The 16301-nt window shown below is 34.0% G+C and overlaps 4 protein-coding genes across 14 annotated transcripts in view; 3 read left to right on the top strand and 1 right to left on the bottom strand.

Moving 5' to 3' along the window:
- Positions 1-16301, bottom strand: part of LOC145317726 (cytospin-A-like) — a 63725-nt gene that overhangs the window by 7494 nt on the left and 39930 nt on the right. For all 11 annotated transcript variants that reach the window (XR_013879073.1, XR_013879072.1, XR_013879074.1 and 8 more), the window contains exons 2-5: positions 2331-2642; positions 1893-2049; positions 932-1755; positions 141-587 (exon numbers count right to left, since the gene is read on the bottom strand). Coding sequence is in view for 1 of the 11 variants with exons in the window: in XM_080158950.1 (XP_080015076.1) it covers positions 141-587; positions 932-1755; positions 1893-2049; positions 2331-2552 (1650 nt within the window). In the remaining 10 variants the exon portion in view is untranslated. The remainder of the gene's footprint in view (positions 1-140; positions 588-931; positions 1756-1892; positions 2050-2330; positions 2643-16301) is intronic.
- LOC145317825 (chromobox protein homolog 3-like) lies at positions 3958-7096 on the top strand. The gene is made up of 4 exons (XM_080159100.1): positions 3958-4699; positions 5072-5150; positions 5368-5539; positions 6184-7096. Exons 1-4 carry the CDS (start codon positions 4647-4649, stop codon positions 6351-6353), a joined length of 474 nt encoding a protein of 157 aa, XP_080015226.1. The 5' UTR covers positions 3958-4646; the 3' UTR covers positions 6354-7096.
- Positions 7093-10399, top strand: LOC145317807 (inhibitor of growth protein 1-like). The gene is made up of 4 exons (XM_080159079.1): positions 7093-7225; positions 7744-7881; positions 8671-8781; positions 9239-10399. Exons 1-4 carry the CDS (start codon positions 7223-7225, stop codon positions 9953-9955), a joined length of 969 nt encoding a protein of 322 aa, XP_080015205.1. The 5' UTR covers positions 7093-7222; the 3' UTR covers positions 9956-10399.
- The window catches only part of LOC145327215 (serine/threonine-protein kinase atr-like), a 39423-nt gene continuing 34676 nt past the window's right edge, over positions 11555-16301 (top strand). Inside the window, exons 1-5 of the mRNA XM_080170795.1 lie at positions 11555-11573; positions 12528-12700; positions 13200-13375; positions 13887-14016; positions 14624-14713. Coding sequence (XP_080026921.1) covers positions 12560-12700; positions 13200-13375; positions 13887-14016; positions 14624-14713 — 537 coding nt within the window. The 5' untranslated portion in view covers positions 11555-11573; positions 12528-12559. The remainder of the gene's footprint in view (positions 11574-12527; positions 12701-13199; positions 13376-13886; positions 14017-14623; positions 14714-16301) is intronic.

Below are 16301 nucleotides of genomic sequence, written 5' to 3'. Positions count from 1 at the left end.
GGGGGAGGGGATGGGTGTTAAAATGGTGCTCAAGGGCGCCGAATTCCCCCCCCCCTCCTCACTATTTTTTACCCCGTGGGTAAAATTCACATGGGGGGGGGGGGGAGGGGGTGGTTATTGACAACCTTAATTTTTTTAACCTGTTGACTCTTCTCATTAAGAACCACCTCAAGCCCATCCTTCTCCCTACGAAGCTCATCCAACTTTGCCTCAATTTCTGTCTTATCAACAGCATCTCTGGCCGCCTCTAGTTCTTCAAGTTTAGCCTTGAAATTTTCATTCAAAGTTTGCAGTCTGGACAGCTCCATCATTTTGACACTAAGATCATTTTTCAGATCATTGAGCTCGCGCTCCTTATGCTCTTTCTCCATGCGGACAGTATGTAGAGTGCGCTCTAGGAAGCACATCCGCTCCTGCATCAGGGTGGTCTCGCGGGATGTTGCCTCCGCAGCCGTGCGCAGCTCGTCAACTGTGCTGCTCAGGTCGTTGGCTTTGGACTCGAGACGGTCACGTTCATCCTGCGCGGATTTTAGGACGTCCAACAGTTTGCGCTCCCTGTCGGGGTTTTGCTCTTTTCCCTCTTCTTCCTGCAAATTAATAAAAATGTTAGTTTTTAGTAATTGCCATCACTTTGGAAATCAAATATCCACATATTGAACATTTAAAATTAGATAGAAATTCCCGACTTATATTCAATTAGGTAAAGTTATTTAAATGCCATTGCAGTCAGAACCAGAATATAGTAACTAAGACACTATAATTTCTAATAGGTAAATTCTTGACTATTGATTGAACAAAAAAACTTTTACTTCTACGTAAAGAGGCAAAAAGAGCACCATCAAAAGTAAGAAAAAAAGGAGATTCTTTTAAGTGTTAGAGTCGAGTGATCCTTAAACGAAAAATATTTTTACAAAATAAGAGATTATTTTACCTTTTGCAACAGAAGTTGCCTTGTAGATTCCAGCTGACTCCTGCACGCCTCCAATTTATCTGTCTGCTCACACAGAGACTCGTACAACAAACTCTTCTCATCTGACAATGTCCGGTTTTCTGATTGCAACTCCTCCAGCTGATGTTGCAGGTCTGTCAATTCTTGCAGCGTGGCCTGTAATTCTTCATGTGTTGAATAGTTGTTTTCCTCCATTTGCACCAACTTATCTTGTAGGCATGCAACGCTGACCTCGCTATGGACTGAGCTTCCACCGCTTGATTTTACCTCCCATTCGCAGCTCAACTCTTCGCCGCTGTCGGCTAAACCTGCGCCTCCAGCCTGACCGTCTAAACTTCCGGCCATTATTGAAGGTGGAGCCGAACATGATTTCATACGGTTGTGAAGTAAAAGTTCCTTTTGATGGTCAGTTAATGGCGATGCTTCATTTACACGCTGTTGTAGATTTCTATTTTCCGCCTCTAGATGTTGCAATCTCTCGCGCAAATCTTGAACCGTTATTTCCAGCCGCTTTTTTACATGCATTTCCTCGCGCAACGCTCTCGCCTCGCTTGTCCGGTCACCCAGATCACTTGTTAAGCTTTGAACGCGATCCTCGTATCTTTTCTTTTCCATTTCATAATCAGAAATAAGTTTTTGTTGAACATCTAGTTGTTGCAACAGTTGTTGTATGTACATCTCTTGTTGTTCTGAATGTAGTTTGGCGGCTGATTTACCACCGGCCCGACTGCTGCCGTTACTGCTGCTGCCATTGTCTTGTTGTTGGCGTTTGCTACTGGCTATTCCGTCCTCTACGTCATGTTCACCTAGAGAAAGTAAATAGGAATTTATAATATCTCAGTGCAATTTAAATTAACATTTTGCGAAGAAAATGTATTTGCTATTTTATTTCAATTCATTTTAGTTGTTTATCTATAAAAATTTATGTAAATATGTTCTCTACCTGTAGCTGAATCGTTAAATGACAAGAATGAGACGGCATCACTGTTAATACTCTGATGGCTAAGATTATGTTCCTCTACCACGCCGAAAACGTCGTCCCCGCCACTATGCTCTAGTGGGGAGGGAATGTGAAAACGGCTGTGCTTTCGCTTCTTTCCCTGTTAGTAAAGGTTATTTAAATATATCATATTATCATATTGGTTACAAATAATAATTTACTGTGACAGGGGAATTACTTTAAGACAAAATAAATTATTTTTAACATCTTAACAATAACAAATAGCAGTACTTTTCTTCAAACCTATTTCCGGGCAACCGAAAACCCCTATTTTTAATTTAAATGACATTTCTGGCCCCTAACCTAACATGAATTAACATCACAAACCTTTTACTTTCATATATTCACATATCTTTTTTGTATATTTAAAAATATCTTTGCCTTGATATAATTCATAGGGGTAGTGAAAGTTGAAGGCCAAGATTTTGGAGATTCTGAACAGGGGGAATCCAGAGAATTTGTAGAGTTATGTTCTTCTGAATGTACTCGGAGACGGGTTAGTCTGTCCTGGTCCATGTTTTCTGGATCCTCGCCCTGGGGGCCTGGAGTGCGGGGTACAGCCTTCCCCCGAAACAGAGACTTCATTAATTTTCCCTTCATCATTATGAAGCCCTTCTCCCTCTTTTCTCTTTCCTTTACCCTTAAACTTCGTCACCTCTCATAAAACTAAACATCTAAAACTAAATGCATTCTGAAAATTAAAATCTTTACTTTCAGTCCATATAAAAAAAGCATTTACATTATTTAAGAATCTTTCACCATGTATATTTCCAGAAAGAAATATTTGTTCATAGTTCATAAACAAATTTTCTGTGTCTCTAAATTAAGTTAGTTTAGAACTTTTGTTTGGGTTCTTCGATCGAAACTTGGAAAGTAAAAGTACAGTTAAATGATTAACATAAAGATATCGAAACACAAATAAGATGAACGTTCAAATCCATTTTGGGGACATCTCTAGCTTAATTAAACCGATCGAGTAAAAGATGTGATTTCTAATAATCGATTTGTTCGCAGTATTGTGATATAATTCATGATATAAATAAAAAAACGTTATCAATAAATTTTTTTTCTCGACATTTTTCTATAGATTTTATACAATTAAAAAATATATATATCATTACAAAATAAGCTTCACACATGAATTCTTTCAAGAAAAACTTAATATACACATGTTGACAAATATTTTAGTTTTTAAATCAGAAATCCTTGAGAAAAAAAATCAAAATTTAATCAATACAAAACTATCTATAATTTTTCGTTTATCAAAAATAACGATTTTTATCGACTGCCTGTTCATTAAACGAGGAAATGACACTTTTTAACCAGGAAGGACATTTTCAGGACTTTTAAATGTGAAATTTTTCTTTGGTCGTTCAATGTAGCTGAAAGTAAATAAACCCGTTTCTAATTTCTCCTTTCAACTTTTGCCCAAGGCTGAGTTCGTTTTAAATAAAAAATCTTTTGCCATTAATCATTTTACATTTTCACACAATTATTTACCAGTATATATATCCATAATTACTATTATTGACATTAAAAAACTGAATAAAAACGTTTTCAGAGGATAATAACAAAATATATTTGGTCTTTTACCACTATTTTTAAAAATAAAAGTTTAATTGTTCAAAATGAACACGACCAATAAAATAAAAGCGGCTTAAAGTAAATATGAAAACTATATTCAAATAAAAAGGAAACCAAAAATAAATTTTTAATCATGAATAACTAATAAAAAAGAATAAAATTTTTTTCAAGTGTTTAAAAAGTTCAAAACTACATTAATAAATATATTCATTAGACTATAAAATTAAAAATATTTAAAATTAATAAGTTTTATTAAAAGCCTATAACAGCTGATCGAGGTAAACAAAGCAGGGATAAATATAACAAAATTAAACTAATTCAAAATAATGAAATTAAATCAGTTTTCAGTATTATTCATAATAAATTAAAATTTTGTTACAATTTTATTTAAAAATTGTGTCACCCCTGAATATGTCGGCATAAACATAACACAAGCCGCCGATTGCTTTTCGTTGCAACTTGCAAGACTGAAATTAAAATGGTTTTGACGGCTAAAAAGCCTTTTGATGTTTTTTTTATTTTTACTTTTTAGAGTCAGTTTAAAGTTGTAACGTAATTTTTAATATATCTAGATATTGGAATTTTCAAAATTCTTACGTACCTAATATTTGTTTGTTTTTATATATGTCCGCCCGTAACGCCGGGCAAATGTGATTTTCTCAGCCGACATTTAAGACTGACTATTGATTTTATTTAATGCTGAAGATATCATTTATCAAAGATTTCCCAGAATACTACTTACTTCCTCCGTCAGTATGAAGGTCATGCTTTTAAAGACATAATTAAATATCATATTTATTCACTTCTCTCTCTTTCTTTTTATTTTAGTTATTTCTTTGATCACTTAGTTCCTGAATTGTAGCTGTTATCAGTCTTTTAAAGGTATAGACAAGCCACAGCGCTACTTATATATATCATGTTTGTCTTTATAGAAAGCTGAAAACTGAATATGAATTTGGGTTCACAAAAGAGATTTCCATTAGCTGAACTCAACGTACAAACCGTTTTTTAATGGCGAATAAATAACGTACTGAATCTATTTTACCTCTATTTCCAAAGTTAATTTTGTTTCAGAATCCATCGTTGACTTAACTTTTAAAGATATCCCATAAAATGGCCGATCAAGTTGAGGAAGAATTCTCTGTTGAAAAAGTTTTGGATAAAAGGTGAGGAATTTTTGGCACAGGTGGTTTGTTACATTTTTACTTGAAATTGTATAATGTTGCTTATTATTAAAAATAAAATTTCATACATGAAAAAGAAACTTAGATTCAAAATGATACACGTTTGTCTTGAAGATTATACATCGACTAAGCTTATTGAGTTTTTTCTCTAGCCAAGATATTTTTCTTAAAATTTATTATTTTCTTCACCATTAAAATCATATTAAGATATTAATAAAGTTTTGTCATCTGTATTTTTTTCTCCCAAAAATCATGTGTGTGTGTGAAGCCATTGTTTCTTAGTGTTTGGACCTAAGTAATCAAGAATCATCGTCAATAAAAGTATTTTGATTAGGTAATATTTAAAATTTGCAGGTATGGTAAGAACGGAAAAGTTGAATACCTTTTGAAATGGCGAGGATTTGGAGATGAGGATAACACTTGGGAACCAAAGGTAAATATTAATCTTGAGATATCAATAGAAAAACTATAATACTTTTGACGCGGACAGACTTTAAAAATCATACTTAAAAACTTTGTACAAAATTTACAGTTTTTTTGTGCCATTTTAGTCTCTATGGTCGTATCCAATCTTAAACATCCGAAAATACTTGCGACAATGCAACAACAAAAAGCTAAATCTCCGTGACATTGAAAAAATATTGTTGCAGGAGAATCTTGACTGTCCAGAACTCATTGAGGCTTTTGAGTTGAAACACAAGGCAGCAAAGAAGCCAGAGAAGAGGAAAGCTCCTAGTTCAGCTAGTGAACCCAAGGCCAAGCGTAAAGATGGTGACAGACCGAGAGGATTCGATAGGTGTCTCGATCCTGAGAGAATTATTGGTAAGGATCATGAAATAAAAACATTTGTTACAAAATTTATATTCACAGTAGGTATAATCTAACTTGTTTATAACTTTATAGAAATACAGGGGGTGTATATTCTGCACAAGATTTATTTTTTTTTCCCAGGCTGAAAATTTTTTTTTATTCCCTCCCCCCCCCCCCCCCCCTAGTTTTTTCTCACCAAGTAGGGGGGAAAATGGAAAAATATTTAAAGAACTCCATATTATATTTATTTTATCCCTCCTACCACACATATTTTTAGTTTTTTTTCACCAAGGAGGGGGGGAGGAAATTGAAAAAATGTTTTCAGTTTTCTTAATTTTTACATTTTTTTCCCTCCAACCACTTATTTTTATCCCCCCCCCCCCCCCCCGAGCAGGGTCAATTTTGAAAATATACACCCCTGAAGAAATAGCAAAATAATATCAAATATGTTCCGGTCATTTTAGTAAGTATGTAACTACTACAATTTATACTCACTGGTGGACTAGTTATAGAAACTGTTTTGAATCAGATTTTGTGAAAGTGTGTGGCGTTGCCATTCCTGTTTCTGACGGCCTGAAACATTGGGGGGGTTCTTTTTTTTTAACAAATCATTATTTGTTTGCGTTTGCGTTAATTTAATTGGTTCTTTAATAAAGGTGCCACAGATTCATCTGGGGAGCTGATGTTCTTGATCAAGTGGAAGGGCAGCGACGAAGCCGACCTCGTGCCCGCCAGGGAGGCCAATGTAAAGTGTCCCCAGACCGTCATCAAATTCTACGAGGAACGCTTGACCTGGCACACCTCTGGACAGGAGGAAGAGGATTAAACTCATCATTTTCATTTTATTAGCTCAAGGATGTTTTAGACTAAATACTTATTTTCATTCGCGCAAAAATTAGAGAATATCAAGTTAAATAGGCTGATAAAACTACTTATCCTGCAAAAAAATCCTTGTTACCTTGAAATTTCTGTAATGCAATGTGTATGTGTATTCTATGCAATATTAGGATCTTTCTAAAAGACTTAATATTCATTGAAAATTTATAATTAAACAAAAATATAGGCTACATCCTTGACTTTAAAACCAACATTTCTGTACAATTTTTCAACTCATTTAAGAGTTTAAACATTATGCTTGGTTTTGGAATATTGTATGTATTGTACTCATTTCTTTTGTAATTTTTTTGTACATGTTTAACTTAATTTTTTTTTGCAAAAATTTTCTCATCTTCATGTATATTTGAAAATTAATTAGTTTAATGATCCATAAAACAGAAAATCTCATCTTAAAGATGCTTTGTAAAGTTCGTTTAGGCCTGCTTGTTGGTGAAACTTAAACTAAATACTTTTGAACCAATATTAATCGAGAAAAGGCATTTCTTTTTTATTTTCTTAAATTAGTACCATTATTTGTTTTCAACAGTCTCATGTATCATCATTTATCGTGAAAACAAGCATTTAAAATTATAAAAAAAACAATGAATTCTTAATAGAAATCTGTTCGAATCAAATGATACCTAGCCTGTTTTCACTTTAAAAACAAAATTTAATTGTTACCTACATTTCAGATTATTTTTTAGAAATGTAAAGCCAAAAAATCCATTGGTTGGATGAAAGAGGATTAGTAATTGAAATGGATATGAAATGGATTGATCATAAGAAAAATAAAGTTTAGAGTTGAAACACACAATCATTATGGTAAGTTTGATTATGTTGCCGAGCGTTCAACAGAAAAAATAGCCTTTTCAAAATACGTTTTAAGTTAATTACGATATGCATTTAATCTTAAATTTAGTGAAGTGCATATTTTTTCCCTTTCAAAGATATTAACTGCATATATAGGGCTTATATTCGAAAGAATTTAATTTTTTTAACACGTAGTTTTAAAAATATCAAGACTTAAAAATCATTTCCTTGAATTATATGCAACATATATCGCTGGCTTATTTTTACAAGTACAGCTCGACGACTAATTTAGTGATGTCTAATTGTTTATTATTTATTGTACTACAAAATTATACTATAGGTATGTTTGATAATATAATTGTTACTTCTGTCTGAAATCATTTTTCTGGACTTCATGCAACTATCCCTTTATTACATATTGGAATTAATTCACGAAAAATTCATATTTTTTGGTCAAGACGGATTTCTCTAAAATTGGCAAATAATATTTATAACTCTTTATCCTCTAAAAGTATTTTTGTTATTTACAGATGCAGAACCAAGCAGCAGTCGAAGCCCTGTATTCTGCCACCTTTGTGGAGGATTATCTGGACTACGTAGAAAATGTACCTGACGATATTCAAAGATTTCACACAATGCTTAGAGAACTAGATTTACGACAACATCAGGTTTGTTTTATAGATACCTAAATACAAATGTAGACAGATAAATATTCAAAACAACTATCAGATTTAAGACATGATGGTTTAATAGATAGACAAAAGTAAGAGAGAAAACGCTTCTGTATGATATTAAAATACCTATCTAGATCAGATATCAAGAAAGATAAAGACATATGTAGCGAGCTTTTCTTAAAAGGAGGGGAGGGGGTAAAATAAGGGGTTTAAATTTTTTTTTTGGAGGGGGTGTGGAGAACACCCCTTTATTCTCACCCTTGGACGTCTATATGTGGACAAAATTTTCAAAGGTATCAGATTCAAGTCTGTCCCTTAAGATCTCGGTAACCACTGAACCGATCGGATTCTACTCTTCAGGGAATAAACCTACTGGTCCTGTGTTGGTTTTAAGCTATTTTCTTGGGGAGTGGGACACCCCAAACCCCCACCCCCCCCCCCCCCCCCGCCAAAAAAAAAAAAAATTCTTGGGAGACTATGGTGCGCAGTCTTGATATTTTAAGATATAACTATGTGGTAGAAAATTGAAATATATGCCATATAAATGTAGTTTAACCAATTAACCAGGAAAAATATGCGGTTCACTAAATTAGTTCAAATGCATTTCATGAAACTACCCCTTTAATAATATTGATTAAAAATTTCAAATGCAAGCAAAAGTATTTGATTACAAGTACGTCAAAGCTTTTTTGTCGGGGGATTGGGTAAAAATGATTATTTTTTTAAAAAATGAATAAGAGTATGCATTTTATTTTAAAAGTTGTAATATATTATATGTTTCAGGATGTTTTAACAGAATTAGACACATTAGTTGATCAATTTACCTCGGCAAAGGATGCTTTAACACAGAAAAGATTGCTCAATAAAATGATGAATCCATTAATAAAGTCACAGGTAAGCATATCCTATAAATTAAAAGTTTAAGTCTTAAGCAGCAGGAACTAATGCCTAAGAAAGATTTTAGGCTTTTTTTTATTTTTGTGTTTATTTAATCCTCTTATTCTTTAATTTTAAGACATAAAACGTAATTATCCACAATTGTTCGGTAGGTGATTGGTTCGAATCTCTGCCGAAAATCGCGTTATAACTATAGACTATAGATAAAAAATGATTCTACTGCTGCAATGTCAGATGCAGGACAAAATTTATCTGAAAATATCTTAGCCAAAAAAAAAAAATACGAAATTTCTTACCATGTACAGTATGGACTTTTAGACAAAGGTCGTGCAATCACAGAGTTAGTTGTCTGTAGAACATTTGTCCACGTAATCTTGCACTTCACACCAACAAGATTTGTTTTAGATAGAACCTAATGGTGTTTTAGTATATACCTAATCGATTTTATTTTTAGGACATTGGTGATGACAAGATCCAGCTTGTCCAAAGTATGGCGGACATTATTGAAAATAAAACCAGACAGTTGGACTATGACAGTCAAAATCTTGACTTTGGTAAAGGCGACGAAGATGAAAGAACTTCCAACACTACGTCGTCGTCCAAAAAAGAAAAGAAAGAGGATAAAGGTGAAAAGAATAGTGGAAGCGGTACCAACACAACGGGTAATACTGGCACCGGGGGTAAACGGAAAAAGATCAAAGATGAGGACAAAGATGATAATTCGGCGAGCGGGAACGTGCGAGAAGGCGGTAACGGCGCCGATAAAAGCTCGACCGGTAAATCAACCCCAGCCGGAGGCAAGAAGACAAAAAAGACCAACCAAACCTCGAACAAAAAGCAGCGCGGTGTCACGCGCAAGGTTGAGCAGCGGGAAAGATCACTGTCGCCCGCCGATCATCCCGGTGGTCCCGGAAACATGGAAATTGATCCGGACGAACCTACTTATTGTCTGTGTGATGAGGTTTCTTATGGTGAAATGATTGGGTGCGATAATGACTTGTGTCCCATTGAATGGTTTCATTTCAACTGTGTCGGCTTGTCAGGGAAGCCAAAAGGAAAGTGGTTTTGCCCGTTTTGTCGAGGTGACAAGCCGACGGTTATGAAACCAAAAGCCCAGTTTCTAAAAGATTTGGATAAATATAATAAAGAAAAAGAAGAAAAGATGAAATAAATAGAATTTTATTAGATAAACAATCAAATTTTATATTGTAATAGGAATTGAATTTTAAATATTGTTGCTTTAAACTACATTTTATACCTATCTATTTCATAAATTAAAGGGTTAGTTTTTTAAAGCGGAATTAAATATGAATTATTTCAATATTATAATGAGCTGATGAATTTATAAAATCTCCTGTAATTATTAAAAGAAGATAAATTTGTTTCTTTATTTGCCAAGTTTTTGTGTACTATTCACCATTCAATGGTTATTATAATTCTAAGTATATGTAAATGAACTGATCAAATTTGTTGTAAAATCTTAGTTAATATATAAATATATATTTGTTCTAAAGACTGTTTTATTATCTTGAAATATTTTGTGATTTTTATAACACGCTTAGTAAATATTGTTCTATGTTGTATTGAGGATATGAAATATGAATTTACAAATGTATGGGATGTTATTTATTTTACTCATTAATATTATGTTATTTTCTATTGTTTCAGATAAATTTCAAAATTTTAGGTAAAAATGCAATAGGAAAAAAAAGAGTACCTACTTAGTAACATAGAGTATTTATTTTTAAATATGTACACAATGTACAGCACATAAGGAAGAAAATATTTTATTTTTATGGCTCAATATCTAGCTAAATAACATTGATTATTTTTATATCACAAATGTCTTCTCCTAAAATCATATAGAGTTCCATCTACCGCAAACATAAATATATTTTTGCTTCTGTGGCTGGTCCGCCGCTATTGATAAGTACCAGAATAATTAGCGGGTGGATTCGGTTATGAGATTCTGTCAAATTTTTGGACAGTCAGGGGTGTTATGTAGGTATATTCTGCACAAGATTCATTTTTTTTCCCCGGCTGCAAATTGTTTTTATTTTTTTCCCTCCTAGTTTTTTCCAGCAAGGAAGGGAATAAAATTGAAAAATATTTTTAAAACTCTTTATTTTATTCATATTATTCCCCCTCCCACATATTCTTTTAGTTTTTTTCACCATCGAGTGGAGAAAAATGGAAAAAAATGCTTTCAGTTCTCTTAATTTTTACTTCCCCTTCCCCCTCAGCCGGGTCAATTTTGAAAATTATACGCTCATGTGGACAATTTTTTAATCCCCAGTCCGTTACTTTAACAGCGGATTCAGATTGTTAGGCTAAAATTAGCTTCTTGAGTTGTTTTGATCCAAATATTTTAATTTTTCAAAGTGGGGTTAGTTTGATAATGAGTAAGGGTTCAAAAATGGCCTCTAGGGTCTATGCAAAGGAGAAAAGCTACTCCTATGCTATGAAAAAACGTAGCTCTAGTTTCTTCCAAACACCCGATAAAGTTTAATCCCTTAATTTATTTAAAAAAAGGCTCTTTAAAATATTGCTAGAATCCGGAATCCACGGATTAATCCGTTTCATTTTTGTAAGAATCAGAATCCGGTCCAAAAATTGGACGGATTGCCAATCCTACATTAAAAATATTTACTTATATATGCCCCAGCCTCTATAGAAGTAAAAAAAACGGTTGTAGGGTTGATAACATAATTAATCAATTTATGTATTTTTCAGATATTATTTAATAATGAAACCAAGTTTAATATTAATTTAAGCCGTTATTTATCAAGGTTTATGTGTGTTCAATTATGAATAGTTTAAATCTATGGGTACTTTTTTTTTAAATCGTCACTTTTTATTTATACCCTAATATAAAATAATTGAAATAGCTTTTCCCAAAATGCTATCAGCAAGATTAACCCCGCGACTGAAGCCCAAAATATTTGTGATGGGTTCGAATCTCGTCCAAGATAGCGTTATAATTCAAGACATTAAAAAACTTTATAATGCTGATTTGCCAGATGTGCGACATTAATAGTATTAGGAAATGGTTTATATTTGCGTAAAACAAGGAGGGAGTTCTGACACTTGCGTAAACAGGGAGTGAAGAGGATAGGTTATTTGGCAAAAAAAAATTCCTTTCGGGATGTAGTTTCCAAAATTTAGATTTTGGCCTCCAGGTTCAAGTGCTGTAGGCCTCCAGGTTGTCTCTGGACAGGTAAAAATAACTTTTTTAGAGTTAGAGGTCAACTTTTAAAACAAAATATGCATCGATCTTTTATCTTCAAATATGTAAATAACAATCAAAAAGCTGCATATTTTGTTTTATAAGTTGACTTCTAACTCTTCAAAAAAATTATTTAATTTTATCTGTCCAGAGACATAAACTGTACACAATCATGTGTTAGGTTGGGCCCTCATTTGTGACAGGAGGTGATTCCTCCACTTTTTTTTGGTTAAAGACACAATTTTTAAGTAGCGATAACACAAATTGAGCAATTTACTCTTTTCTTTGACAATGGAGTTATTTTTACTTGGACCTTACACCAGATTATCATTTATTCCCATAAAGTAAAACTTGTAGCTGGCTAAAATAACGATCTACCCCCTTTACCTTATTTTCCCCCTCCTACTGGATAACAGAACTGATCTATATATGATGTTCTTATCAACAACCTAACTTGACGACAATTTTCCCTTGTCAGAATATCTACGTATATCCATTTCGTTGACACTCAAAAAAGCTGGAATAGCGCAGCCCCGACAATCGTTGAAGATGGACAAGAATGTGATATGGAACCAAATCAGCTCGATGCTGCAGAACATGAAGGCGGAGGAGGAGAGAATGGGAACAGACGATGTGGTTGCAAGTTTGAATCTTCTCTCAAATCTTATCCAATCATGTCCTTCGCTCATTGTAAGTGTTAAAGTCTTTAAGAGCACAAAAGGTTTAAAACACATGGTGTTGAGCACTACCAACCCCCTCCACTTATTTTTGAGAAAAAAAATAACATGGTAGGTAGCTAAGTTTTTGTTTTTACTTAGGTCAGGCTAGGTTTGGTTATATTGGGTATTATCAAAGAAATATGGATGGGACAATGGATCTGAAGTTCATATTTCTGGCTGTCTTCGAACTTGGATACTAGAACAAATGCAAATTTAGATCTCTAAACTTGAATTAAATGCCCATTGTCCTTTCCCTATATCTCTGGTACTAAGTAGCTCTGCAGGGATAGGAAACCGCAGAGTAATCCCCGCAAGGATTAGGCACAGTGCAAAAATACCCCTTCCCTGTATTTTCAATTTATTTCAAAATAAGGTGAAGGTGTATTAGTGCTTAATAGGCAATTTGCATTTAAGCACTCGCTATACGGATATGATAGTGAGTTGACCAAGCTAATTATATTTACTTTTAGACAAAAGTGGATGGCTTGGATGAAACTAGCGAGGACAACCACCGGACCAAAGCTTTCAGTACCTATATACTCACCAAATCTTTCCATCTACACTCGAATGTTAAATATGTAAAGATAGAGGCGGATATATTTAGCCTTCAGAAAGTTGTTATGGATACTTTGCTTCAGTTAAACAGGTCGGTCAACTTATTATTCCATTGGATCAGGGTAAACGTTGTTGAAATCAAACGCCTGATTAGTATAGAGGAAAGATTCGGTTTCAGGAACATTTTACCTTGATTTCGAGTGAACCAGGGCGTGCGAGAGGGGGATGGCGTGTCATAGCAGATAAACACACGTTGTATAGGGGCTGCGTAGAGTTTCTGCTATTAATTTTGCGAATTTGAATTTGTTTTGTTTTGAAATGTTCCGAAAGATCTCTCAAACCACTGAACCGATATTGTTCTCCTTGACAGGATAGCTTCTCATTGGTCATGGGAAGGTTTTCAACTATTTATGCACCACCCTTACAAGAGAAATCGAAAGAAAAAAATAAAAGCGTCGATGTCGTAATAACATAAATAAGAAACAGCTTAACTTGACACAGAAATTAGATACATATTTTAAAAAGAAATATTTTAAGTGCCACTAGAGGCCTCTAGGATAGTAACCGTTAATCTAATTATTTATTATCATATAATATTCTAGGAGCCAATGGAAGTATTATATGAACCAGCTGATTAACTTTGCTCTGCGCTTTGTGGCAAATAATGTGAATAGTCTTCACATATTCAAAGAATTGTTCTCAAGTAAAGAGCTGGAAATTTTACTAAGAGAGGTAATGTATTTGTATCAGCTCATACCAATAACGAAATTAATTCGGGAAAAATCACGAAACCTATACCTACGTGTTTTTCAGCTGTCGTTGGGGGGCAACACATCGTAAAATTGACGACCTCTCCATTTGCCCCCCAAATATTATTTTAGATTTAATTCCCTTGTTGGTTATACCTTATTCCTGTATTTGTATATCAAAATAATAATCTAAGGGGACATTTTTCTTTTAGGGGGGAGGGGGAGGTTTATTCGATCTTCCTCCCTATAAAAAATGTTTTTATGGGGTGGGGGGAGATTTAGTCGATCTTCCTCCCTATAAAAAATGTTTTTATTGATAATATCTGCTCTGGATTAAACACTAAATACCTAGTAAGATTTATGAAACATCTATACATATATGTCCGGAGGATGGGGGGGTGGGGGGGCTAATGGGATATTTACCCTCCTCAAAGTTTGAAACCAATTATTTTACCCCCTCATTTAAAAAATACATTAGAATATCCCCATTAAACCTTTAAAACGTCTCATTTTACCTAAGTTACTTTTTTTTTCCAAAAGATCTGATTTAATGAATCTACTGACGTGATCGTGCTTGCTATTTTCCATAGGAGAGACCCGGACACTGCAGAATGATGGCAGATTTAGAACCAGAGGACAAACTTTTCACGAATGAAGATCATATGATTAGAATTCCAGGGACAATGCTTACACAGTTTTCTTTTTTTCCCATCCTAAAATCATGACTAGTAAGCAGACACAAAATTTTATTATATCTTTATTTAATATACGATCATTTTTGTAAATCTACATACACCTTTCATAAACTTTAGGAATGCGAGAAGAAAAATTTACTCTATTCCTATGACATTGTCAGGATATAACTTCATATGGGAAATAATGCCCCTTATGTGTAACCTCAGTTGAGGCATCTTTTACAATGCAGAATTTTGAGGTCCTCGACCAATACCTCGATCGCTAACAAAGTTCCTACTGTGTTTAGTTGAGGATACAGATATAATTGCACATTACGTAAAAAGCTTAAAATGTCATAGGGATGGAATGTACTATTTCTTGTAGTGGCTAGGCTTAGCCTTTGAGATTCAGTGTACATTCTCTTGCGCATATATTTTATTTTGGCTTAGTATTTTATTTATGTGAGGGGGAATTTAAGGGGGGGGGGGCGTAATGACATTTATTCGTAATCCGTGAGCAAAATGGTCTAAATATTTAGCTAGACCCTTCAAACTTGGTATATAAGCCTAGTCCTATAGGTATTACATCTAAATGGCAAAAAAATCCAAAAATTTTTATTTTAAGGTTAGGTTAGGTAAGAAAAACCCTGCGGAAATGGGGTTTTTAGGCTTTTATTGGTCTATTTTGATGTGGAAACTTACCTTAAATTGTTTTTTCTTCGGGTTTTAATTTAAATACGCTGTATCTATTCATATGGACATTATTTAAGATGATTCAACAAGTCGGGGACCGACCCTAGGGGGCTAGGTGGGTGGCCCGCAGGGGTTAAGTACATTTTTCCCAATACTATGTTGTGATACATCTAATTATAGGTTTTTTAGGTCAAGGAACTCAAATTCAGAGCTAAAATAAGCATTAGACTAATCTGAAGGTAGCCCCATCGGGCTAGGTTGGTGGCACGCAGGGGTTAAGTTCATTTTTTCCAATATATCTTGTTATATATCAAAATATAGGTTTTTTAGGTCAAGAAACTCAAATTCTGAGCGAAAATTAACATTAGACTAACCTTAAGCTAACCCCACCGGGCTAGGTTGGTTTTCTGCAGGGCTTAAGAGCATTTACCTAACCTAACCTAGAAACTTACTTATATTTTTTAGTGATGGGAATCCGAATCCGGAATCCGCCCAATTTTCGGCCAATTTTGGAATCCGGATCCGGAATTCGTTTTTTATAGCGGATTCCGGATTCTAAATTGGTAGGCTAAATTTAATTTAAATAGGTTAGAAAATACCAAGCACATTTTTAGGACATACGTAGCACTTAAATTTTTAAATTTACTAATGTGATGTTAATGTTTTAGTTATGCTGGAAGTCAACACTTTAAACAAATCAAGGCTTCAACCCAGTAACATAGTGATAAATTAACGAAAAAGCTATCCCTCTGTGACGGACGGCCTTTTAAAATACTGCTAGAATCCGGAATCCGAATCCGGAATCCGCAAGAATCCGTCACTTTTTTTGACGGATTCCTTCAGAATCCGGAATCCGAATCCGGCCCAAAAATTCGACGGATTCCCATCCCTAATATTTTTA

This window comes from Acartia tonsa, chromosome 1, assembly GCF_053477335.1.
Source record: "Acartia tonsa isolate MP-2025a chromosome 1, ASM5347733v1, whole genome shotgun sequence".
Taxonomy (NCBI): domain Eukaryota; kingdom Metazoa; phylum Arthropoda; class Copepoda; order Calanoida; family Acartiidae; genus Acartia; species Acartia tonsa.
Note: the sequence above shows the minus strand (reverse complement) of the source record. Positions and strands in the feature narration are given on the sequence as shown.

Bases quoted from the DNA above. Each gene is read 5' to 3' on its own strand.
- LOC145317825 (XM_080159100.1), top strand. From the start codon at position 4,647: ATGGCCGATCAAGTTGAGGAAGAATTCTCTGTTGAAAAAGTTTTGGAT. The intron at 4,700-5,071 runs GTGAGGAATTTT...TAAAATTTGCAG, and splicing joins GAAAAAGTTTTGGATAAAAG to GTATGGTAAGAACGGAAAAG. The intron at 5,540-6,183 runs GTAAGGATCATG...TCTTTAATAAAG, and splicing joins CGATCCTGAGAGAATTATTG to GTGCCACAGATTCATCTGGG.
- LOC145317807 (XM_080159079.1), top strand. The intron at 7,882-8,670 runs GTTTGTTTTATA...TATATGTTTCAG, and splicing joins TAGATTTACGACAACATCAG to GATGTTTTAACAGAATTAGA. The intron at 8,782-9,238 runs GTAAGCATATCC...TTTTATTTTTAG, and splicing joins ATCCATTAATAAAGTCACAG to GACATTGGTGATGACAAGAT.